The 26206-nt window shown below is 47.4% G+C and overlaps 2 protein-coding genes across 6 annotated transcripts in view; both read right to left on the bottom strand.

The window, feature by feature from the left end:
• LOC135820292 (dystrophin-like) overlaps window positions 1–11264 on the bottom strand; it is a 105697-nt gene extending 94433 nt beyond the window's left edge. For 4 of the 5 annotated variants that reach the window (XM_065333616.1, XM_065333615.1, XM_065333614.1 and 1 more), the window contains exons 1-2: window positions 10669–11264; window positions 176–228 (exon numbers count right to left, since the gene is read on the bottom strand). In XM_065333616.1, the coding sequence (XP_065189688.1) occupies window positions 176–228; window positions 10669–10999 (384 nt within the window). In that variant the 5' untranslated portion in view covers window positions 11000–11264. Of the gene's footprint in view, window positions 1–175; window positions 229–4707; window positions 5022–10668 lie in introns of those variants that run through there. The other variant, XM_065333617.1, reaches the window with a different exon arrangement.
• Window positions 11265–14953: 3689 nt separating this feature from the next.
• Window positions 14954–26197, bottom strand: LOC135820346 (PIH1 domain-containing protein 2-like). Its single transcript, XM_065333618.1, has 3 exons — window positions 25751–26197; window positions 20233–20910; window positions 14954–15904 (listed from the first exon to the last, which is right to left on the bottom strand). The coding sequence occupies exons 1-3, from the start codon at window positions 25949–25951 to the stop codon at window positions 15773–15775; spliced, it is 1011 nt and encodes a 336-aa protein (XP_065189690.1). The 5' UTR covers window positions 25952–26197; the 3' UTR covers window positions 14954–15772.
• Window positions 26198–26206: the final 9 nt, after the last annotated feature.

The raw sequence follows: 26206 nt of genomic DNA on the forward strand, positions 1-26206 counted from the left end.
CTGATAATCCCAATGAGACTCTAACCCAGGTCCGACTCAATGACTCGTTTCATGTGAAACAATTGAGCCGCTGAACTCTCTATAATGGACCGTGTGCAACAATTGTGTCTCGCATAAATCTGACTTGAACAGAAAGTATGTTGAAGGATAAAACACAATGGCAGTACTGAAATACCTTTGCAAGCTGTACGTTGATCCACTTAGTGAATACACTGGCCTGTACTCGGTCTGCACAGTAAGAAAACAGGTGACAAAGGTGGGAGAGAGTGAGAGAGGTATCACACATTGGCTATGCCCTGCATCATAGAACTGTATGTCATGCCAACGACACACAACCAGCACTCTTGATCAGACTAAGTTGCCTGTACTCAGCAGCATCACTGCAACCGCAGCAGTTACCACCACCACCAGTGTGGAAACATGCAATACCCCCAAACGACACAAGCAAAGCAAATTTACATCAACAATACAATTGTAGTTGTTTCGTCATCATGTGTGTCTGAGATCTCCGATCGTTTCACAAAGATCGATGGGTTATGCAAGAGACTCTCCACTTGTTGGGGGGGGGGGGGGGAGAGAGACAGGGAACTGAGGCATGAAGACAACAATGATGTAATATTGTCTGCATTTCGGAAAAGATAATGGTACACTGATTGCCTAGGTGAAGAAGGTAGAGTGGTGTCTGCAGCAGCAGCAGCTGACATTGACAGTATGAAAACAGGTAAAAGTGTGCCTATCTTGACAAATAATTGACTGATCTCCATCAGAATGTACTTGAAGTTGCCACTTATGATGACAATGCCCGGAGACAAAAACGTAAATGCCTCCAGAGAGGAGTGACTTGACTTGGGACTGAAGCATGTGCATGTGCAGCTTACAAAATATTACATGCACAGGGCTACCAGAGGAATTCGAACAGTGACGACCATCCCTACCATATGGCATGCAACCTGATCATGTTGGACATTCCACTTCCAGTGGAATCCAATTCACTTACTTTCATGTTTCAAAAAAAAGGTGGACTTTCTGCTTCTACTCATCCCTATGTGACATGTCCACAGGCGAACATTCTGCCTACTATTATCGCCCATGACATGTAATAATATCCACAGGGTTATGCATATGATGGTTTACTGGCAATATCATGAAACAGCGCACAGGAATAGAGGGACCACAACAAAACGAAGACCATCCCATCGCAGCATAGCGGCTAAGCCAAACGTTAGCAAAGAAAAAATCGTTAGAAAGCGACTTACGAACAGGTGCGTTCAGTAGCTACTGGAAGTGCTAAGTGGTAGATCTACCCAATCCGTAACCCACGCACTCCTTTCCCTCAATCGACAATAAGGATCTCCGCGACAAACCAATTCTGCAGCAGGAACCATAGACTGGCTCCACGTGGAGACCCCAGCTCACCTCCGAACTAGCACCCCTTTTTTTCCTCTCGCAATGAGCTCCAAGGCAGCGTGTCCCAGGCTAGGCGGCAAGGCGCTCAGGCATATGAACTGACATGACAGTGACACCCGAGGTCGAAAGCAAAAAACCTCTCGCGCCGAGAAAACATCGATTCCTGTTGTACTCGACACCTAGAGGGTTAGACTCGATTGTGAAAAGCCTTTTCGACATTAGAACACACCCGCACTGCTTGCTCACGCCGAAAAGGCACAAGGCGACGCACCTGAGGCAACGTAACTTTATTTTAGTTGGTTTCTTTTGGGGTGCACGCGAGCGATCGGTGAAGCGCTAGCTAGCGCTGTGTTACCGGCGAATGGCATGCATGGCGTATATACATGTATATACTTCTTTTCCGCCCATTCGTACATCACTCGTCACCAAGAAGGGAATTATTTTCACGCTACACAGAAAGTAGGTCTACAGTCTACACTGTCTGGTAGATCAGACGAGCACCACTGCTAGCTAGCTAGCTGCTCATCGCGGCACGCGTAGATCTACGCACACACAAACGAGGTCGCTCAAAATAATTACCACACTTCAGTCAGCTAAAAAAAGGTCACCGCCGCGCCATTGCCATCTATATCTAGGCCCACACGTTCATATGAGCTGGTCGAAATAGCAAACATAAACATCACAATTGTTATGGGACTGGAAGATCTTCACAAATATTTCTAAAATACTAGTATCCAAACGCCCTACATCTGGTCCCCATCCCCGCCATCGTCATCAAGCTGCATTACCTAGTACCTGCACGCTAGGAAATATCTGCCACGCTGTCACGGGCCATCCACCCTCTTTCAGGAAATGCGCCGGACAGTTCCTTCCGCACTCCTCGGTACCCGAACAAGACGACGAAGAATATCGACTGTTGCTGGAAGAGCGACTGATGCAACGTCTACAACAACACGAATCCTGAACGGATAGCCAGGAAGGCCTGGGGATCAAGTGCTGAACTACTAGGTTCACGGATCGACCATCGGTCAGCTAGCCATGCAATGAAACCAGCCGATGTGTCCGCCTCCAACAAGTCCAAGTCTCAGGAGCGAGTCCATACGATCTCAGATTCACTGTTTAGTAGTGTTTACTATACTAAACGCACTACTTGTAGATCTACAGTACAGGCTGAATCTAGCTGCTTTCCGCCGGTTGTGTCCAGTGGTGTCGAAATCGAGAATCGAAAACACTCCGGCTTTCGGACTACTGGCAGTCCTGCATGCCAAGTGCCAGTAGCTAGAACTACACTACACAGTCATACAGTGATACATGACCCGAGTCGATCAAACAGTACAGCGGATCTCAGGGGGAGGCCACACCAAGTTGTTGTAGTACTGTATGTAGAACCACCAGCACAGTCATAATCATCAGTTACAGGGTTAGGTAGAGTCCTAGCAGAGAGCATGCAGGCACTGCATCTTGTAGCTGCAGCAGGCATGAATGAACGATGTTTATAAACAGAGCAGCAGGAGGACTGGATCATCATGATCATGGAGGGCATAGACTCAACCAGAGTCCAGACTCCAGGGTAGGCTTTTCCGGATTATGCGTTTTTTCTTGGTCTAAAATGGAAATGGAAAGTGTTTTGAAAAACCCCTATAAATCAAATTTTTTTCTAAAGAAAATGCAAAAATTTACCCAAAAAGCACAAAAAATGCCACCGTTGCCATGGTAACAAAATGGCGACAGCTAGTCGCGTGACATTTGGCACCATGGTGATCATTCATGGTGATCGTGAAGTACCTATCGCTTGCAGGGAGCCGTAAAATACCGGTATTTTACGACTCCCTGGCCCAAAGTGGGTCAAAATGGACAAAATGCATTTTGACCCCCAAAATGCAAAAATATGCAAACACATAATCCGGAAAGGCCTAGCCTGGTCTGGAAGTGGAACACTGATGACTGATGACCAGCGTAGATTGTAGATGTGAGGACAAAGACAGGTACATGTAGTAGATCTACACAAGCCTGCCACTGCCAGCATGTAATTGTTATGTAATCCACAAACGAAAAAAGGCAAGAGGTACTAGTAGTAGTCTAGGGACCTTTGCCTTGGCAGAGAAAGTGTACGTTGTGTGTGTATGTGCACGTGCGTGTGTATGTACATGCAAGTATGTCATGTGTGTGTGTGCGTGTGTGTGTGTGTGTGTGTGTGTGTGTGTGTGTGTGTGTGTGTGTGTGTGTGTGTGTGTGTGTGTGTGTGTGTGTGTGCATGTGTGTATGTGCCTTGCAAGCTGTTGAAGGGGGCAATCCCAGCACAAGGTGCTATGTCTAACATAGCTGTTCACTATCATCGCTTCCTCGATGGGCAGGTCTGAGGTCTGAGGTGGATGTGTGCACGTGTGTTGCTTGGCTACGTGGGAGTTGCGCATTTCCAACACACAGGCCTTTCTCTGAGAGGTATCAAGCATTAAAAAAAATACAAGATTGAAGCAGTACTACACCATACTGGCACTACATGTACTTCCGATTCAATAATAATTGGCAAGTAAGTTTGTCACATGCCAGCTTCACAATCATGTACTAGTATTATTTTAAATGCATTAGCCAGCGGAGGACTAGTACACAGTAGTTGATCTACACTACAGGTTTTCACAGAGCAGTACTGGTGGATAACTATTTTTTTGGGAAATTGTCATCCACAGCTCCCTGGTATGATTACATACATACATTGTACATGTATGTTTTGCTATCCCTACAACAGGAGGATGAGCAGACTTTTTTTAGAAAGTGACCTGGAAGTGGAAGAGAGGATTTATCTACCCTAGCCCCGCCATGGCTAGTCAGCAAGACCTTACTCCCTATACTATACTAGTCTATACTAGTCTATACTAGTCTATAGGGGTTTATAGTGACTGTAGAGTAGGTGTGTGCTGTGTAGACTGGCATATCGCCTGGTATAATACTATAACTTTTATTTGACCTAAATTGTACAATCATTACAATGACATTGTAATGACTGACTATAATTATGGCGGCAACGAGAATTCTGTGGCCAGCTGGTGACTGTGATCAGATTTCTCTGATGAAACAAACATCCGTACGTACATGATTGTACATGACTGTACACGCCGCGGCACCTGGACAGGTGTTCCATTCACCCTCCGTGTATGCGTGTACATGTATGTGGCTGCCTCAACCACCGTCAGAGCCACGGAAGTACCGGTAGGATAAATGTGGAGACCGGATCAAAAATTCAATACTGTGGCCTCCGGGCAATGGGAATCTACAGGAGGAAGAAAAGAAATGACCACTCACCCCGGTCCTGGGATATGCTGTCGATGCGACTTGAAAGTCCGCGCGTAAGAACGCCACGTCTTCGGGACGGCGGAGCTGCGCGATTGCCTCTGCGCCTCGAGGTGCCACCGCCTTCAGCAGCACCAGCGGCTCCATCCGCTTCGCCTCGACTGGCCATTGCTAGTACCAACTACTAAGTACTAGAAACCGCTAACGTCTACATTGGAAGCGTCAAACACATTCTCTCAGAATTTGAATTAGCTGCCTTCTGTTTGCACGACGGCAAGATAATGATGTGCACTGGAATGAGAATAATAATATTGTTTACCGCGATAGTGATACTGCCTAGCCTGACTATGTGATGACTACAGACTAGTGATGTCTTCAGTCTGCATGCTGGTGTGGCTGTCAAACGAAAAAATCCTCAGAATCCAAGTAAACACTGTAACGGTTTCCCATGTAAGTAGTTAGTTTGTAACGATGTAGACTCTACTGTCTGAGTAGTGCCAGTGGCTGCATGCTGCTGCTGTTGCTCCGACATGATACCTGGATACAGGCGCTCGAGCTCTCGGCACTGCAGCGTCCAGATGCTGAGATGCAGCCCCCTCCAGTAGGCAGTACAGATTGACTCAGCACTGAGTGTGGGAGATTTGCAGTCGCCTTGACCGCACTCATACTCGTACTTCCCATGCCAGTCAGGCACGCCTAAACTCGACGTGTGAACACATAAATCCCTTGACGCACTTGACTTCACTAGAACTTAGAAGTGTAGAAAAGCAGCAGCTTCACTTGTCTTCACACTTCAGTCTTGCACCATCCTGAATCCGTGGACCCTGATTTGTGCACCCCCGATCTTACACGGAATAGGAAGGAACCCACTGCTCCTACAACTAACTTACTTTACAAGTACAAATCCATGCTTACGAGTAGATCTACTACCAGCAAGAGTACATAACTCTTGGGGGTTATGTACTCTTGCTACCAGCACAATTCTAGCTTAGCTCGCAGCTCGCATCTTGTCTCCTTCGGGCTTCACGAGCTTCATGGGTCGTTTCGTCGGCATCGATCAGCAAGACCACCCTCACGAAGACTGCGTGTAACAAATACAGACAGCACGGCGGAGGGTTGATGACAGCGAGTCGTATAAACCCGTTTATACGACTCCCTGGTTGACAACAGTCAACAGGATTTCAGTACAGGCTGCTGGTAAGTACCGGTATCGCGGTAGTCAACTGCATTGTATTTGTAGTTGTAATGATTATGGCCATGATGACTGTACTCTTTTGTAGTCTGTAGTCTTTCTCGGACTGGGAAGTACAATCTGACTGATTGAATCAGTCATGTAGATGTACAATGTAGACGTATCTGCATCATACAGGGGCGAGTAAGTGCCACGGTTGAGCAGTTGCCGTCGACCTTTGCGGCTACTAGCAAGAGTGCATAAACTGTTTATGGACTCTTGCTACTAGTATTACGAATACAGCGAAGTGGACTATAACTAACTTTAAGTTACTTATACCAGGTATTGGTAAGCTGCAAAGACAGTAAACATGACTTTTAATTATAATATGCGCTACATTTTACTAGTATGTTATAACCAGGGAGTAGTATTTTACTACTCCCTGGTTATAACAATTATTATTTATTATTGTGCTTGCTTTGCTAATAATGCTTGATAGTTTATGATGATGACAGCATGACAAGGCGGAGGACACACAGCATTGAAAACTGTACCGTGTGCCTGACTGCAACCAGAGACCGGTTGGTAGATCCCGGTCTTGCCACCATACATGTATGGAAAAAGGGGGTCGCAGAATATTATACGACTCCCTGATATGAACCATATGGGGTCATGGCCCGGTTCAGACTCTCTGTGTTCTGAGGGAGGATCTAGGAGGAGGATCCCCGGATCACTTGATTGTACTTGAGATCTGGAATCTGTCCGTAGGTTGTGTAAACACTTGACTTCATTACGGCACAAACAGACATGTGTCAGAGACCTACTTACGTTACAACATTGTACTGCCTCAATGTAGCAAGCTCACCAACGTCGATGATGACGAGAACGAAACCTGCTGCCACTTAGAAAAACTTTTTAAGGGCACATGTATATATATGTACTCAATCTAAACATGTAGGTACAGTCAACTTCGCTAATAACGACTGCGGATATAACGACAATTCGCAAATAACGACAGAATTTCCATGCCCAGAGCAAAGTCCCATCCCACTGTAATACATATAATGAGACTTCGGGTATAACGACACTTCACGAATAAGGACACCTTTTTGATGCCCCGCCGAGTGTCGTTATAAACGAAGTTGACTGTATGTTAAACATACAGTTCTACCTGTGAGCGAGATCCAATGGTGACACTTTCACAGACTAGGGTGATCACGATACCAAGAGTACATAACCCCAAGAGTGTGCAACTCCTGATCTCTGAGCTATGGGTGCCCTGCGCCCCTGCGCGGTGCCTTCATTACCTAGTGAAATGATGATCCAGCTGCCTGGATTTGAGTTTTCCTACGGTTTAGCCTCAACAAAGCGGATTCGAAAGCAGGAGACCATAGTAGACCAATAATGGCACAGTGGCCCACAGCTCGTGGCTACGTAATGCAGGCAGCGCGCCGTGCCAGACCCCATATGCACAGCTGCATAGTCTTGGAGTTATGTACTCTCGACGATACTGTAGGGTAACTCATCAAGTGACGTCGCACACAACCACAGCACTAACATGAGGGTGTGTGTACGAGAGAGCTTGGAAGCTCAGGGCCCTACGCTATGCTTTTTTGCCCAGCTCATCATGCATGTTATTAAAATGTTTTTTTCTCTTTGCATGTGAGGGTAATACGATACCGTCTACCACCTTGATGACCTAGGCAAAAAAAGCATAGGGATGTTATACATTTTTCATTTCTCCTTTTTTTAAGACATAACCTGGGATTCGAACCCGCACTGTCGCCCTGCATGCATTCCCCCGATACACTTCGCATACATACTCATTCTTCCAAGTTGCTTCACGTTATGATCTTGCATTTGAAAGCCCTATTTGAATATTGTGGCCAGCTGTCTTTGATGGTACAGTACGGTACGGGACAGGTACGGGATAGCGCCAGGCATGCCGATGGCACAAACAAACAAACACGGAAGTAAAGCTGTGTGGACCCTGGCTAGCGCCAGACGTTACTGAAGTAACGTCTTTTGCATAGCTACGGGAATTAAAGTCTTTTTGCAGCTGTTACCATGCCCTTAAACGGAGACCCCCTCGGTTTAGGCTAATGCCTGGGGAGAATCCATATAAACAAATAGAAAGTGGACCAGTCACACTGCAATGTATATGTATGGCTAAACGATCCATACCCTACACCAGTACACGTATACCAAAGAAACTTGAAACAAAGAGGTGATGCTAGCCTATACTATAGCGGACCTGTCAACTCAGGAGTAGCCAAACCAAAAGTGCCCATTACAAAACAAGACAATTATAGATTCTAGACTTGATCCACGTCCATGACACACCTGCCATGATTGATCTTACTCCTATACATACTGATCAGGTCTGTCAAGTGGACGTGTTTCTGTGTGGTTTCAGAACTTCGAAGTCTGCTGTGCACTTACATGTAGTACATACTGGTAGATGCAGTAATTGCACTGCACATTTACACGTACACACCATCAGCAGTGCACCGTTAATCGGATCACCATGCACCACTACCACCACCGCCACCACCTCCACCACCGCCGCCTCCACCACCACCGCCTCCACCACCGCCGCCTCCACCACCGCCGCCTCCACCACCGCCGCCTCCACCACCGCCGCCTCCACCACCACCGCCTCCACCACCATCACCACCGACGCCACCATCACCACCACCACTACCAGCAACAGCACCCTTGCATATCTGCGTCTCACTTATTAGTGGCTTCACTTGTCCGCAATTCACTCATGACCACGGGGAGTCTCGAGGCAGAAGAAATCTTTGCGTGCTTTCTGCACTGAACATCTGTTGCAGCAGTGTGTAAGATAGCACTTCTCCAGCATCATACTCTGTATAATGGTAGACGCTGAGAATGTGGCTGCTATGGATTTCACTCGTGAACCTAGTTTTAAGTATCCGAGCATCTTTTCTTCAAAACACTGCCCACAAGTGGTAGGTCAGTGAAAGTCCGCTGTACACCTACATGTTAACAGCACCAGCACCACTACCACTGCCGCCATCAGCAGCACCACCGCCAGCCACAGGTGACCACAACACCCACACTCGTCACAACCAGTTACCACTCACAACCAGTTACCACTCACGACCAGGCACCAGTGCTAGGCTTTTCCGGATTATGCGTTTTTTCTTGGTCTAAAATGGAAATGGAAAGTGTTTTGAAAAACCCCTATAAATCAAATTTTTTTCTAAAGAAAATGCAAAAATTTACCCAAAAAGCACAAAAAATGCCACCGTTGCCATGGTAACAAAATGGCGACAGCTAGTCGCGTGACATTTGGCACCATGGTGATCATTCATGGTGATCGTGAAGTACCTATCGCTTGCAGGGAGTCGTAAAATACCGGTATTTTACGACTCCCTGGCCCAAAGTGGGTCAAAATGGACAAAATGCATTTTGACCCCCAAAATGCAAAAATATGCAAACACATAATCCGGAAAGGCCTAACCAGTGCTGCCAACCTTCCGCATTTTCCGTATTTGTACGGAAAAATCACTCCTTCGTCCGCAGTATGGAATTTGAGCAAAATGGCACGGAAAATTGAAGAGGGTCGATCAGCTACAGATATGTATGTAGAAGCATGGCAAGCGCAAGCTGAGTGATGAATATCCCTCGGCTAAAACGAGTGCATGCCATTCTTCGACTACATGTAGCACAAAATGATATGTCGTGGTACAAGTCCCACATGCTTTGCACTACGAATTCAGCCACCGACAAGCATGTGCCGGAGTGTCAAAAAGCACAATACAAGCAATGCACACGGCAGTACATTGGTAGTACGGAGAACACTGCAAAATACGGAAAATCAGGAGTCGGAGTCGGAGTACGCAAAACAGACCCAGTTGGTTGGCAGCACTGAGGCACCAGCACCACCAACATCACCACCAACATCACCAGAACCACATCCACAACCACCAGCACTATGACCCCCAGTATCAGCACCACCACAGCCATGAGCACTGCCACCCAGCACCACCACAGCCATGAGCAGTATCAACCAGCACCACCACAGCCATGAGCAGTATCAACCAGCACCACCACAGCCATGAGCAGTATCAACCAGCACCACCACAGCCATGAGCACTGCCAACCAGCACCACCAAAGCCATGAGCACTGCCAACCAGCACCACCACAGCCATGAGCAGTATCAACCAGCACCACCACAGCCATGAGCACTGCCAACCAGCACCACCAAAGCCATGAGCACTGCCAACCAGCACCACCACAGCCATGAGCACTGCCAACCAGCACCACCACAGCCATGAGCACTGCCAACCAGCACCACCACAGCCATGAGCACTGCCAACCAGCACCACCACAGCCATGAGCACTGCCAACCAGCACCACCACAGCCATGAGCACTGCCAACCAGCACCACCACAGCCATGATGAGCACTGCCAACCAGAGCCACCAGCACATTATGGTGGCACAAGTACTCACCTGGCACCAGACCAGGCAGAGGCTGGCCAGTTCTTGCATGGCCGAAGTCATAGAAACTACACAGCCTGATAAAAGTAAAGGTGTAAACTAGCCAGCAGTTAAAGCTGTCACTTATAAGTGACAGTTTAAAACTGCCGTGACCAGTAAATTTTACCGGTCACGGCCAGTTTTGTGCCTGTGAGTGTGACCAAGACAAGACCAGTACAGTAGAAGTAAGCTTTAGTACACAGCCAAACAGCTGGTTATGCATGGGTACACTAAACACTACCTGTTGCTCTGGCAGAGCTAAGGCAACATCAGCAAGCATTCGTTCCTTACCTGCATCTGAATTCCGCGAGGTGATTGCATCCTCCACATCTGCTTCTGTGGCATGCTGCTGTTTCTGTTGATGCCGATGGCCGGGAGATGTGGATCTGCTACGATTGTGTGACCTAGACCTTCTCCTGGCATCCTTGTAGGCCTGTTCTTCATTGACTGAGAGGCCCCTGCCACGAGCCGGCGTAGTAGTAGTAGTGGTGGACAGGACAACCCAATCTTCCTCCTTGGGACTGGTGGGATCAGCACCAGTCAGATCAGTTTCTTGCGACACTCGCACATGTATGGTGGTGTCCGGACCAGCAGACACCAATGCAGACTGGCGCCTATCCATAGCGTACACTTCAACTGCTAATTATTATCATCAACTGGGCTATGCCTGCCTGTGCAACCACTCACCAGCACTCTTTACTGTCACTGATGACCCAGCAGCTTGGTTCCATGTCCTCCCATTACTGACTAGGTGTGCAAACAGAGCAAGGCTGAACAGGGGAAGCAAGAAGCAGGCCTCTGTCACTGAAAGCAAACAACTGGCCAAAGAGTGCATCCAGATGGCAGCACAAGGATACTGCGACCAGCAAGACTATAGTACTAGTGCTCTTTCCCCGATCAAACCAGGACAAGCTGAACAGTGTGGGAGGTACTGGGAGCCTGTACGGTCTGCCTGCGTGTGAATGAATGTGTACATACCCACCTACTGCAGTAGTGGTACCACAGCAGCCAGGGGCACGCAGTGTTCCTGCGTGTACGAGGATGTTACTTGAAGTACCTGCATCAAGCTCAGACATGGCATAGCATTCCACAGGTGCGTAAAAGCAGGGTGTTGTAGTACTATAGTAAAGCCAGCAGGACACATTGAATACTTCTCATCCAGGGGGCTCGCCCAGGGGTCACTCTATTACAGCACAGGAAGACAAAAGTGAGAAAAGAGACAACCCCCCATGAGTAGAGAATGAAGTGTGCTGAAATGGCAGATTGTAAGATTGTGTCACACATACCTCAAGTACTTGCCCCACAACCCTGCAGGTCAGTAGTGCTTGGTGCACATGCACCTGTAGCAGCCAGAAGAGAGTAGAGTTGTTCTCAAGTACTTCTATCTCATCTCCCAGTGGTGCTTGTCTCAGCACTGCACTGATTGACAGCATACCTACTATCATAAAGATATAGGGGGAGACTAGCAAGCACTGCTGGCACTTGAATAATTGCAAGAGGGAAAACCAACTTCAGTACATTAGTGCCCCTTCAAGTTTCAACCCTGAACATCAGCAGGAATAACCCTCAAACATGATAACTGCTAAACTGGGCAGCCAGGGCCATACAGGGGAGGGGGTCTGTCCACATTCCGAGTAACCCCTCAAGCAATCAAAAACAGCATGAACTGATAAGTGGAATGGAAAGCTGTGAACACCAGTGAGTTACAACTTTACACAGTCCAAAGCTCCACTGCCATCCAGTTCAAATGATTCCGGCACAGTCCTTCTAAACATACCTAACGTCGTTGGAATAACAACAGAAGAAGCTGCTGGGTGGGGGGGGGGGAGGGGGCACACTTCCAAGAATGGCAAGATATTGGACAACGAAACAACGTTTCTGGACTACAAGTTACTTAGTAGTACTGTCTCTCTTTCTTGGGGATAAATGAGCAAATGCTGGGAATTGGGATGACGAGTAATTAGATATGACTGTGGTAACTTTTAGAACAAGACATCGTCATGGCACTAGCCTAGTGACTAGGTAAAACAAGTGTGTGCAAAGGCATGCTTGTAAGGATATGCCAAATACTAGTACTTCGAAGTACACTGTAACATAATTTTCACAGTCATGTACATGTCATGTAGCTAGCAGCAAGGGTTGGGGGTGAAACAGCACCAGAAGTGTCTGTGTAGAGATGACGAGAGGTGACAGTGACCCCAGAATAGCAAAAATCGAATAAGGGAATGTGAGTAGGTGTCACGTTCACCTTTGTATCACCCCTGCAAACACTTGCTACTTGTCAACTAATGGTCTTGGATGTATCTTTGTGAGTACTAGTAACCTTTGCACACTTGAAATAATTGTTTGACTTCACGCCATATTCTTATAGTGGCATTGAATACTCTGTTTATTCTCACATTTTATCACTCATTATTGCTCTCCAGCACTGCATTTTAATACTAATATTTTATCCTGAACTGAAGGGACAAAATTCCTGCGTTGTTTCATACCAATCTTGGGAGTGTGCTGCAAAAGATCCAGTAACCAGTAACCTCGCTTGATGTCCTGCTAAAGTAACCCATGCTAAGGAACTAGTTTGTTATCAGTTACTGCCTTGGGTTCCTGTCCAATTGTCTCTGTTCCTTCTAACATACCCCCTCCCCCCCCCCCCCCCCCGGGTTCCGTACAATACCTCCCTACAAACTGCTCCAGTTACGATGTCCATAGACAGCACGCCACCTTCAGACTGCCCAAGGTCACCAATCGTTTGTGTCTTCCAAACTGAGAACTTTTCCTTTGTGGGTGGGTGGGTTTTGGGATTTTTCGCTTTCAAACATAATTACTGGGTGCACAAAACCCTCATGGGGGCTGAGGATTGAAATCAATAATTATTTTGCTGAGTATCGTCACCTATAGAACGAGTGATGGGAGGGGAGCTGAAAAGTAATAAAAGCCACCGTCCTATTAAACTGCCTGAACATGAAATTACTCAGCACTAAAATATACCTGTAATGCGGTGTGATCAGTATGATCAACATCAGTATGATCAACATCAGTATGAACAACATGAACTGGCCACAGCAGTGACAATACCATTAAAGGGGAAGTTAAGGCAAAAATTAAAATTTCACCAGTTGTAGTCTTCGGGGTGCTGAGTCGAATGGTCTTGGTCCGAGAAAGCTGAGACGCTCCCTTCCTACTTGAATCCCAATCGAACTCGCGCACTTCCACCGAAACTGGGTGACTGCGCCCTACTAGATGGGGATTTGTATGCAAAATGTCACTAAAAGCGCCATTTCGTTCTTATAAAAGCACGGATGACCGCGATTGGCCCATATGTTGTACTCTTTTGGACGCTGAGTCGACTGGTTTTAGTCCAAAAAGGCTGCGATGCAGCGTTCCTCCTTTATTCCCAATCGAACATGGTTGAACAAGCGGTCACGTGCTCCTGGGTGCCCAAATCACCTGGTCACCACGCCAGCAGGCGACAACTTTCACACCAAGGTGCAACTCGAGTGACAGGACTGCACCCAAAAAAGGTCAAACAGGCTAGTAGTCAGTTGTACCCTGCAGGCACGGTGACCAGGTGACTGGCGTACGCAGGAGCATGTGACCGCTTGTTCAGCCATGTTCGATTGGGAGTAAAGGAGGAACGTTGCATTGCAGCCTTTTCGGACCAAAACCAATCGACTCAGCGTCCAAAAGACTACAACATATGGGCCAATCGCGGTCATCCATGCTTATATAAGAATGAAATGGCGCTTTTAGTGACATTTTGCATACAAATCCCCATCTAGTAGGGCGCAGTCACCCAGTTTCGGTGGAAGTGCACGAGTTCGATTGGGATTCAAGTAGGAAGGGAGCGTCTCAGCTTCCTCGGACCACGACCATTCGACTCAGCACCCCGAAGACTACAACTGGTGAAATTTTAATTTTTGCCTTAACTTCCCCTTTAATTTTGACAGTGATATAAATAGTGCCCCGAGAAAAAGACCGTAAATTCCGCATGACCAAACAGTGTGGGTAGGAACTGGATGCTTTTGATAAAATCACACAGCCTATTCAAGCTACATGCATTCTTCCTCCAGTACCAACAAATCACAGCCTATTCAAGCTACAGGCATTTTCCTCCAGTACCAACAAACTTCAAAAACAGCACTGAAACTTGCCTATCGCCAGAGCTTGTACAAAACTAATACTTGTCCTAACGTTACAAGAAAGGACAATTGCATGTATAGGACAGAATTTGGCGTAGACCGTGAGAGGTTTCCTTTATCGGGCTGCCTCTGGGCATTTTCCTTGTTCACCAATGAAGCCCCGTGCTCGGCTAACATTCCAAAGTGATACAAGTACAAGCCATTATAATGTAGTCGCTAACACCCATCACCCCCACCAATACCTATCACCCCCGCCATTTCCTATCAGCTATATCAGTTGATTGTTGCATCTATTCTCCGCTTACGCGCGCATCGTTCACCTGCGGTCTTCTTCTTTGCGCATCACAGGTGGTGAACGGAAAAAGAGCTGATGAAACACAAACTCCAGCCAAAAGTCTCCCGTGTAAACTAATTGCGAAACTACGGTACCGCGAATAAGATCAGAACAACATGGATTTGTTTGTAGCTCAACTATTTTTTTCGCCGAATGTGGTGCCTTACAGGAGCAATTATAGAAATGGATTGCCAATTGAATGAGTTCAAAATGATAAAACATGTGCTTCTCTAGCATCCTTCCGGAAAGACATTTTGCCATGTGTGTGTAGGGCGCTGTATGAGTATTCATTAGGTGACTTTAGGTCCCATCTTGGAAACCTGCAGATGAGTAAATAAAATATGAACAATTGCCCTCTCTCAATCGCTTGATCCCGGACACACCCCAAATAGTTATGGGTAAAATACAAGCAGAAATTAAAGTTATTTCTTGTTCTCAGAGAGGATACCTAAGAGCAGAATCCGCACATCCTGCCGGAGAAGGCGCTTGATAAATACTTTAAGTAAAATTTCCTACAACTTCAAAAACTCAAAAACTTACAATTGGAGCAGAGAGGCGAGAATGGCAGTATGACGAAGGGTAGCCAGGCAGGTAGTTGTGCACCACAATAGGTGCAAAATTGATGATCAGAGTTCAAACCATTGCCCCCTGCGGCATTCACAATTGTTAGGATTCTGGCACGGCTCTGTAGAATCTACAGATGGCATTATTCTTGCCTAGACAATGACGGCGATAGGTATCACCGCTAGTAGGGGCAACATTGACATCAGCTTAGCATTACTTTCCATTGCAATATAATGTGCAAGTTGCGCAGCCAGCGAAAGCAATCCGTTGACTCTGTGGTCCCCAAGGTTCGGTTTGACACATGACACACTCTGTTCAAAGACGCCATTTCTCCCGTTACTGTGTCTCCCATCTTATCCTAAAGCAGCGGAGCCTTCACTATGAGCTGACGAGACTTGGTGAAGTTGGCGATAACCTTGGTATCTTTGACCGGCTGTGGCCAACGTAGACAGAGTGTTGGCTGGCTAGGTACTTGGACAGAGATGTCATCCTACAACAACAACAACAACAACAATAACAACAACAACAACAACAACAACAACAACAACAACAACAACAACAACAACAACAACAACAACAACAACAACAACAACAACAACAACAACAGCAGCAGCAGCAGCAGCAGCAGCAGCAACAACATCGTGAGAATAAAGAATTCAATTCAAAACAACAACAACAACAACAACAACAACAACAACAACAACAACAACAACAACAACAACAACAACAACAACAACAACAACAACGTCGTCATCATGAACAGGAGGCCAATAAGCACACAACACAATAGTCCGGACCTCAGCAGATTGTAATACGAACATTTTACGCAACACGGTGAGCAATGGGCAGTAGAGATGATCATGAGCATTCCAGCTGAATACCACAACCCAATGACATGGTCCTGCTCCGTGACTCCTGTACCGCATGCATGCTTTCACTTTGTGTGACTCAATGACATGGTCCTGCTCCGTGACTCCTGTACAGCATGCTTTCACTTTGTGTGACTCACTGACATGGTCCTGCTCCGTGACTCCTATACCGCATGCTGTCGCTTTGTGTGACTCACTGTGGGGCAGTCAAGCAGCTGCCAAAGCATTTTCAAGTGACTACGCTCTCCAGGGACACAGTACAGATGTGAGACACAGGATACCACCAGTAAGCAAATCTGATGATAATGAGAAGTTCAACTGATGGCATCGGCAAAGGCAGTTCTTACTGCTTAGGTGAACAGCAGGTTCCTCGTGGCATGCACTGGTGATACTGTCTCACTGATAGAGATATTGGTCACAGCTCTACATGTACAGGGCCAATCTCCTCAACCTCAGATCTGGGCATTCTTGCATGCTAAGTTCCCTGAACTGCACCGGGCCATATGCACAGGAATTGACCTCCTGAATTACATGTGTGACATGATTCCGCTTGATCCAGGGATGCATGTTCCGTCCACAGCACTTTGGTGCATGAAAATGTGCCCGGTCAATACAGGATTCCGCTTTGTAAAAGGTCCGGAAAACACAGGTTCTACTGTACAACACCAGGGAATCGTAGCGTCTACTACAAGTGGAGTGGTAGTAGTGACATGAAACAAGAACATTGCACCAGAAACGATGTTCGTTCCTGAATTTGGAAGTTGTACGTGAACTAGGGTCTATGCAACGTATCCCGAGAATAGGCCTAGCCCAAAATTGCCAGCAAATTCCGAGCAAAATATCGAATTTTTTAGAGGATCCGGGTGTGTTTTGGCAATATATTCTAATTTCTTTGGTTTCGTTGGGTCAATTTCATCCTGAAACAGCTGGTACATGTTGTCAGGGGTACATAAATATGAAATTGTGCCACAAAGTCCTTAATTCTGACACCACTTGCACTTTCACTTTTCTCACCAGAGTCACCATCCACTTCCACCAAAGTAGACGAATCATTCGAAGCCATTTTTGCCACAAAGTAGGAGCAAAATGAAGCAAAATATCGGAAACGAAAGGCAACGTCAAGCAAAATACAGAAAGTCCCTGCCTAAAACACCACCGCTACTGCGCTAGCCCCCACAGTCTCACACAGCTTTTTATACCACCCTCTCCTGGCATATATACCGGCATGGTCGGCACCCGATCTTCATGTTGCCTGATGATTGCGTGAGCATGAAACTTTTAAAGTAGCAGCAAACAAGCCTTGATTGTCCTTGTTGTTCTGTTGTGTATTTAATACGCTCTGCCTTTGTGGTGTTGAGCACTGTCAGCACTCTGGGTACATCCTTCGGGGAAAGTGCGCTGGTAAAATGTTGCCGCAAAATATCGAAGCGCCCCGAGCAAATTTGGGCTAGGCCTACCCGAGAAGGTACAACTCCCTGTACAACACCACGCATGGACTCCCTGTACAGCACCACACATGGACTCCCTGTATAACACCACGCATGGTCTCCCTGTACAACACCACACATGGACTCCCTGTACAACACCACACATGGACTCCCTGTATAACACCACGCATGGACTCCCTGTATAACACCACACATGGTCTCCCTGTACAACACCACGCATGGTCTCCCTGTATAACACCACACATGGTCTCCCTGTACAACACCACGCATGGTCTCCCTGTACAACACCACGCATGGACTCCCTGTATAACACCACGCATGGACTCCCTGTACAACACCACACATGGACTCCCTGTATAACACCACACATGGTCTCCCTGTACAACACCACACATGGACTCCCTGTATAACACCACACATGGTCTCCCTGTACAACACCACACATGGTCTCCCTGTACAACACCACGCATGGACTCCCTGTATAACACCACGCATGGACTCCCTGTACAACACCACACATGGACTCCCTGTATAACACCACGCATGGTCTCCCTGTACAACACCACACATGGTCTCCCTGTACAACACCACGCATGGTCTCCCTGTATAACACCACACATGGTCTCCCTGTATAAGTAGAGGATATAACCCGAGTCAGAGGGTTATACCGGCTGAATATAAATCCCGACTGCGATAGCAGGAGGGATTTATATGAGGGTACGGTATAACCCGACTACGAGGGTCATATCCTACTTATGCCAGGTACCCCTACGCATTTCCAGAACAACAAACCTATTTGGAGATCTCCTACATCATACAGTACATGAACATGTTCTGCTGGTTATCAGTTGTCAATTGAAAGAATGGTCGAGTAAGATCAGAAGGAGATTCCTCCGTGGATGTTTGGCATCAGATTTCCTTTCAGTTCCAGTGTAGCATATTGTCTCGTGAGCGATGCGGAAGTCAACTGAATTGCTGGGGTGCTGGAGTTGTCGTTGAATCAAACTACCATCACTAGTTAGACTACAGTACAGTTTGGACTCTTTGGGAGTAAGTGTTACTATTATCATGATTATGGTACAGTGCTGATTTTCACATGCGGCATCTTATAATCAGGTTTGCTTACTTGCAAGTAGATGCATTTGCATACACTGTTTTGTATCACTGTATCACATTTCAATCCATTCTAGCGTTATTCCAATCGGTTTAGGTGGATTTGAAGGGTTGTCTCGCGTTCCAAGGAGCTAGGCTCTGGAATGCGTTGCCCAGCGAGGTGCGGGCCATACCGCACCCGGCCCAATTTCGCACTGCTGCTGTTCCACACAGCATGAACCCTTGAGGTCAGACGGATCACTATCGCCATATTTTCATTATATGCCTGTCTGTTGGCCTGCCTGCCTGTCTCTCTCCCTGTTCTCTGACAACTTGCTTGTTAATTCGTGCGGTTGTTTTCAGACGTAAAGCCCTGTTGTAGAGGTCTCAGCCCTCATTTGTTTGTGTGTGTGTGTCTCTCTCTCTCTCTCTCTCTCTCTCTCTCTCTCTCTCTCTCTCTCTCTCTCTCTCTCTCTCTCTCTCTCTCGCTCTCGCTCTCGCTCTCGCTCTCTCTCTCTCTCTCTCTCTCTCTCTCTCTCTCTCTCTCTCGCTCGCTCGCTCTCGGATCTCTCTCTCTCTCTCTCTCTCTCTCTCTCTCTCTCTCTCTCTCTCTCTCTCTCTCTCTCTCTCTCTCTGTTTTTGGTGGACAAAAATATCTCTGGCGTTGATTGCTTTCTTGCTTCGACTTCTGCCGCGCCTTTGTTCTCGTACTCCCCTTTATGTACAAGTGTTGTGCAGACCCTCCTTTAATATAGTCTGTCTCATTTTGTCCTGAGATGTTTTGATGCATAGTGATTATGACGCTCATCATTCGCTCCCTTGTCACTGGACAGTTCTGTCCGTTTGGTTTTAGCGAATTCAAATAAAGAAAACAACAACAACAAGTACACTCTGTATCATAAACTTAGTTACGAAGGAGACAGTCTGTTGATGATCTTCAACTATTTGAAGTACAATGTACATTGCTGACCCATTCGGGATACTTCGTGGTTATTTGACGTTCTTTATCCTCAGTTTCAGTATAATACATGTAGAATACTCGGTAGACGAATTCCAGGTCATTCTTCTTTTCCATTGTGTACTGTTCCTCGTCAGTAATGCCGTTCTGTGTGGAGTGTACACGTGCATGTGGCGTATGTTGTGTCTGTTGTGAATGGTCCGTGCGCTGGAGTGCTGCCGTCGTACAAGTTCACTGCCTTTCAGGCAGTGAACTTGTACGGTGGCAGTGCCCTAGCGTACATACAGTGCACCGGGATTTATATTCAATATAAATCCCGCGCGGGATTTATACTGGCCAATATAACCATGGCTAGACGAGCGCTGATTGGCTGAAAACAGGCCCTCCGCACCGTACCATGGTATAACACCACGCATGGTCTCCCTGTATAACACCACGCATGATATCTTACCTTGGATATGTCGACGGTGATGTCTGCAATCCGCTCGACATTTGGCAAGGCAGCAATGAACACCGCACGCTTGGGCTTGATCTTGTCGGCTGGCCGTACTTCAATACGGTGAGTATACCGTACCGACGGCGATGAGCTGACCTCCGTGACGAGAGGCTTAGCCGACGACGGCGCCGACGCCGGTGGTGCTGTGCGTGAGCCACCACTATTCAGTAGTGATGCAGCTGCCGTGTCACCGTTCCTACCGCTGGCGACTGCATCACCCTTGGCCAGGCGGCTGATCTGCTCGAGGGTGGGCACGCCATCGGGTACGTCCGGCACACGGGTAACCGGATCCATGCCATGCAGCGTTCTCGAGATGTCACTCAGCATGGTCTGCAAGCCAACGTAGTCATCCTCTTTCCAGCGCTCAAACTCGGACGATATCGATACTTTCCGCATGTCCTGAAGAAAGCGTATCACCATGCACATCAGATCGTACTCGTCCTCGCGGCTGCTCTTCATCTTCTCGATCATGTCCGGATGAAACGCCACGGCAACGCACTGAACGCGCTCGCCGCGGTAATAGAATCCGCTTAGGATCTCCCCGGCCAGTGTACTAACCGTGGTGTTGGGCTGAGGTTTCTTGATCCTCGAGTACGAGCAGATGTTGATAAACAGCTTGTCCTTGGAGGATAACTACAGAAAAGGGTGCGGCACACAAAGAGAAAGTATCCTGTCACTAATAGCCGCACCTTTGATATCAAACATAACGAGAGGATTCAAGCAATGGCACACACTTTGCTGGCCTGTGTTCGAGTGCATGGAAATCGCTCTGAGTCCCCAACGTCAACGTGATTGTACATCAGACGCTGGTTTGCCTAAACAGCTGGAGCTGAGTAGAGCTGTAGGTCGTTGCAAGTGCACGGCCAGCAACAGCTCATCCCAGAGTTCAGAGTCGGGTTGAGTAGAAGCAGCAGCAGTGCAGAGCCAGCTTCTACCAGTGGTTCTGAAACTGACACCGCTCTAAGCAATCTTGGTGACACGTCTGACCACCCAAGCTTGTGATTTCATGGAAGTCCTTCCCCTGGTGCACTGTATGCTGCACAGTCAAGTACACCTGCACGCTTGAGCGCACTAGTGAGTGCACCAGTGTCTGTGAGGCCTAAAAAACAACGATTGAAAAGCGTTTCAAAGCAAAAACGTTTTCAAAAGAACACGCTACCACAGATTTTGTAAGAGCGTTTACACGACAACGCTGGAAAACGTTTCAAAAACGTTTCAAAGCAAAAACGGCCTTCAACGTTTTTCAATTGTTTTCGTTCCGGTTCGTTCTCGTGCACACGGCCTTCAACGTTCCGCTACCATGGAAATACCAGAATGGTGTGGCGGGAAATAAGAGAAAGTACAGTCAGACCTCGCTTAACCGCACACTGCATCTGTTTTCCACAAAAATATCCGGATAGGCGAGGTAACCGGATAACTGAACACACATACTGTATATGCATGTGGCATGTCAAAAGCAGTGACATCATACATACATGTAGACAGGTCATATGCAGTACAACTAGCGTGCCCAGTATGTAAAACAAGCGAGAAAAATGACAAGTGCATGCAACTGAGTGCTGTCCGCATACACCCAGCACTGGGCAGCAGGTCAACAGTCAGAGGACCTCATTTGCTTGTACAACTCCCTGATACTAGCTTCTGCAAGCGCTAGCCAGCCACATGCAACCGGATACGACGAAGCTTTTTGTACACATTTTAACCAGTTTGTACACAAAATCATGCACCAGTATGCGGATCGCGAGGTCCGGTTATGTTGTATGCATAACAAATGCTGCACGTCGGTAACCAGCGATTTTCTTCCGGATGGCGAGGGATCCGGATAAACAAGGACCGGATAAACGAGGTCTGACTGTACGAGTGAGTAGTGAATTTCCCGCTCTAAACATGCCGTCGCCAGGCCAACTTATTGCACGAGACCATTGCGCGCCGAAAACGCGTTGCAGTGTAAACACCTAAAAACGCTTATCGTTTTCGTGTACACAGCAACAATTTTTCAAACACGGAATGAAAATGTTTTTCAATCGTTGTTGTGTATTATTAAAACGAGGTCTGAGTCAGAGTACACCAGCACCTGTGAGTGCACATGCACCAGTACACATGTGCACATGCGAGTGCACATGCACCAGTGAGTGTACCAGCACCAGTGCCAGCTGGCAGTGGGTATATAGGCACCCAGGACTGGCAGAAGTAGTACTACAGTACTAGCAGACTCACAGCTACCAGGGCAACCATGACTGCATTGGCAGGGATGCCTGCACCAGCACCAGCACCAGTGACTGAACCTACTGTGTCCATACTGTTTGGGCAACCTCTTGCAGTGGCTGGTACGTCAGTGCATGTAGAGCGAAGGTTCACTAAGCTGAAAAGCAAACAGTCAACGGAGTCCCAGCCTCAAGTGATGCAGGCACCCACACTTGATCCAGCATCTCCTGCATTTCGTCCCTACCAGGCGCCGCCCAGCCATACCTACCAGAGCCAGTATGGTCGCGCATTTCCAGCTGCTAGCTTCTTCCACGTCAAGCTACTGGAGCTGCCGAAGTTTTCTGAAACCTGGAGACTACGACCGATGGAGGCAGCACTTCAGACGTGTTGTGGAAAAAGACATACTCACTTCAGAGAGTTACAAGCTGGCTCAGCTGAGAAAGTCGCCGATGGCTGGATCTGCGTATGACATTGTCGAGGGAATCCTAGACGGCCCTGGAGCATACCACGCTATCCTGAGCAAGCTCGATCAATGGTACGGCGGGGATGCTCGTACACTTGAGCGGCAAGAAAAGGAAATCATGCGGTGGCCGCGGCTCAAAGACTCCGAAGGTATCGCAAAGTTTGCGCTGAAGCTCCGAACAACGTTAGTCAACACGGAGCTCTGTGGAATCCAGACAGGGAAAGAGTTGTACCTGATCGTGACACAGAAGCTCCCTAAGCCCATGCTGATCCGGTACCTTGACAAATATGATGACATAGCATGTGACGTATACCAGTTGGCTGAATGGCTCCTCGCCTGCAAGGTACACACAACACGCCGTGCAGAGGAACGCCTAAGGTCAACGGATGGCAGCTTGTTTGGCACAACCAGCCCAGCCGCGGAGAAGCCTTTCCAACGGCAGCAGCCCAGCCAACGCAGCAGAACCATTGCAGCCAAAGCAGACTCTCCAAAGAGGCCTCAGCAGAAACAGCAGTGGCAGGAGTCAAAGCAGCATGATGCATCATGCCCCCCAGTGTGGCAAGGATCACCTGCTAGACGTCTGCACAGACTTCATCAAGATGAATGTCAACGAAAGGTGGGACTGCATAAGAGCCAACAGAGATACTTGCGCTCTGTGCTTCAAATAGGGTCACCGCGCCATAGCTTGCCAGGCAAAGCCGTGTGGAAAGTGCAACCGGCAGCATCACGCCATGCTTCACAGCGACAGTCGCCAGAAGCGGACCTCCGTCGCCAGAAGCCAGATGGGGGATTCTGGTGACTCCGAGTATGTAGCTACTCATTGTGCGCCTCCCGTTAGCCCACCATCAGAGACTGGCAATGTGTCTTGGTCCTGACAAGTTAGTCGGTGTGGTCGACGTCAACGTAGGCGGCAAAGTCTACCGCCAATCTATTCACCACCTTGTCCCCTTGCTGGATGCAGATCAGTAAGACACTGATGCTATGGCCAAACAGCTTGTGGTGTAATTCATAATAGCAATGTTCTTTGTTGTTTTGCTTAGTATTTTACCATAGTAGTTGTGCTCACTCGTGGGCGCATTTTACCCGCCACTCCTGAGTGAAGGGGATATGTACTGGAATACTACACCTCTGCAAAAATGAATTATTTTGTACTTGCATGAATCTGTAGCCTTGTACAGTGTGTAGTATAGGTCACGCATGACTAAATCGAATGTGCATTGCTACCCTTTTCTGCTGGCTCCAGTACGGTGGGTCCATTTTCAGTCTATTCACCAATCAATGCATTCGTCACGGATGACCTCGCGCTACCGTTTATGATTTCTGGACGCTCTTTTGTTATTCCCACACTTGTGACTGCACTGCACTTTCCTCTGCGACCCGGAGATGTTGCGAGCGCTCTTGTTTCCTTTGCGTCTCCTTCGGAGCGCTTTTCTGGTCTCCGTGTCTCTTTGCGTCGCTGCACTTTTGCTGGCGCTGCTTGCAAGCAGCTTTTATATTCGCATGTTCCGTGCTTTCCTTGTTAGATGTAGAGTTAGACCTACGAGAGCTAGAGTCAGAGCTACAGTTTGTTCGCGCTGCTTGTTCACAGCTCAGAGTTTTGCTTGCGATATCAGAGTTCTCGTAGTTCACAGATATTCCTCGTTTCTTCACAGTATCAGTTTGTTCTCAACAGTGAGATTCAGTACCACAGTGTAACATAAATATTAAAAACATGATTGAATAAAGCATGCAACTGGTTGTCATATGCTATGTGATTGTACTGGCCCTATTATATATAGTATTAAAGGGGAAGTGCATCGATTTTTCGAGTAGGGTCCAGAAGAAAGACAATTTGATATCGGTTCGAATGGCATATCTCTCGCTTCCATACGATAAGCCAAACTTGCCAAATCGCCAATTGTATACTCACGTTGCCATAGCGACCAGCGCAGTGATGACGTATGAAAGGCTTAGCTCCACCACAGAGAAGGTCGATCACTGCAGAATTTGGTCATTTTCAATTGGTTTATTGTATTCATGAAGTGAAAGACGGGCTGTTTTCAATGCTGTTAGTGCAGTGAACTGCTTGTTAGTAGTCCTCTCGGTTGTGTCCTGGGACGTGACACCGACAGGAGAAAGCTGGAGTGCGGAGACATCAGCAGACAAGCGAAAATAGTGACGAACAAAATGCTGAAATCTTGGTTGGGACAAATCGGACGTTCAGTATTTCCCCCAACCAAGGACCATGCCGTTTGCTCTTTCCACTTCCTGAAGATGGATGTGATGCTTCCTGGCGACTCTCCTATCTCTCGTAACATCTTCTGAAGCAAGGTGAGACGACGGGTGGTGGAGATTGACGAACGAAATAATGTCGTAGTTTTGAAAGTTTGCTGAAAATGTCTCAGGAGAGATGGCGAATACCAAGCATCTTCTCCTAGAGGAAACCATTTCTTAGGCACAGTCAGCCTAGGGAAATGCAGGGGAAGGCCGATAAACAGTTCACGCCACTAACGGCATTGAACACAGCACTTCTTTCACATCGTGAATACACTAAGGCAATTGAAAATGACCAATTTCTGCAGTGATCGACCTTCTCTGTGGTGGAGCTAAGCCTTTCATACGTCATCACTGCGCTGGTCGCTATGGCAACGTGAGTATACAATTGGCGATAAGGCAAGTTTGGCTTATCGTATGGAAGCGGGAGATATGCCATTCGAACCGATATCAAATTGTCTTTCTTCTGGACCCTACTCGAAAAATCGATGCACTTCCCCTTTAATTATAACAAGAGTACATTATGTACTCTTGATTATAAGTATTACTTACTAGCTTGGTTTGGAAACAGCGGAAGGGAATTGGCGGTTCGAATAGCTCCTTTCCTTCTCGTATATTGGTTTCCACGAACTTTTTATAGCTCTCGGGGTTTTCTTCTGCCATCTCATCCAGCATGCTCCATATTCTCTGCGCCTCCCGAGATATATCTCCACCTCGATTTTTCCCAGCATTACTTAGCAGTAGCCTCTCCATTGCAAACTACATGTATCAGTTCTCAGCTGATGCGGGGTACTCTTCGGGTGGCTAAGATGATTATTATTTTTCAAATCTTGGAAACGATGTTACGTAGTAAATCAGATGAATGGGACTGAAGATGCGGAAACACAGCACTGATTGGGCTCGCACGAAATACCCGCCACGCAAGACCCTAGCCCTACCGGCGAGTGAGGATACAAAGGCAACTGCTTCTGCATGAAACTGAGATAAATAAAGCAAACGCACGACTTT

This window comes from Sycon ciliatum, chromosome 1, assembly GCF_964019385.1.
Source record: "Sycon ciliatum chromosome 1, ocSycCili1.1, whole genome shotgun sequence".
Lineage (NCBI taxonomy): Eukaryota > Metazoa > Porifera > Calcarea > Leucosolenida > Sycettidae > Sycon > Sycon ciliatum.

Excerpts from the sequence above, each read along its gene's own strand:
- LOC135820346 (XM_065333618.1), bottom strand. The coding sequence starts at position 25,951 with ATGGAGAGGCTACTGCTAAGTAATGCTGGGAAAAATCGAGGTGGAGAT. Across the intron at positions 20,911-25,750 it reads GCTGTTTCCAAACCAAGCTA|TTATCCTCCAAGGACAAGCT; the intron begins GTAAGTAATACT and ends CCTTTTCTGTAG. Across the intron at positions 15,905-20,232 it reads TCACCGTCGACATATCCAAG|GATGACATCTCTGTCCAAGT; the intron begins GTAAGATATCAT and ends TTGTTGTTGTAG.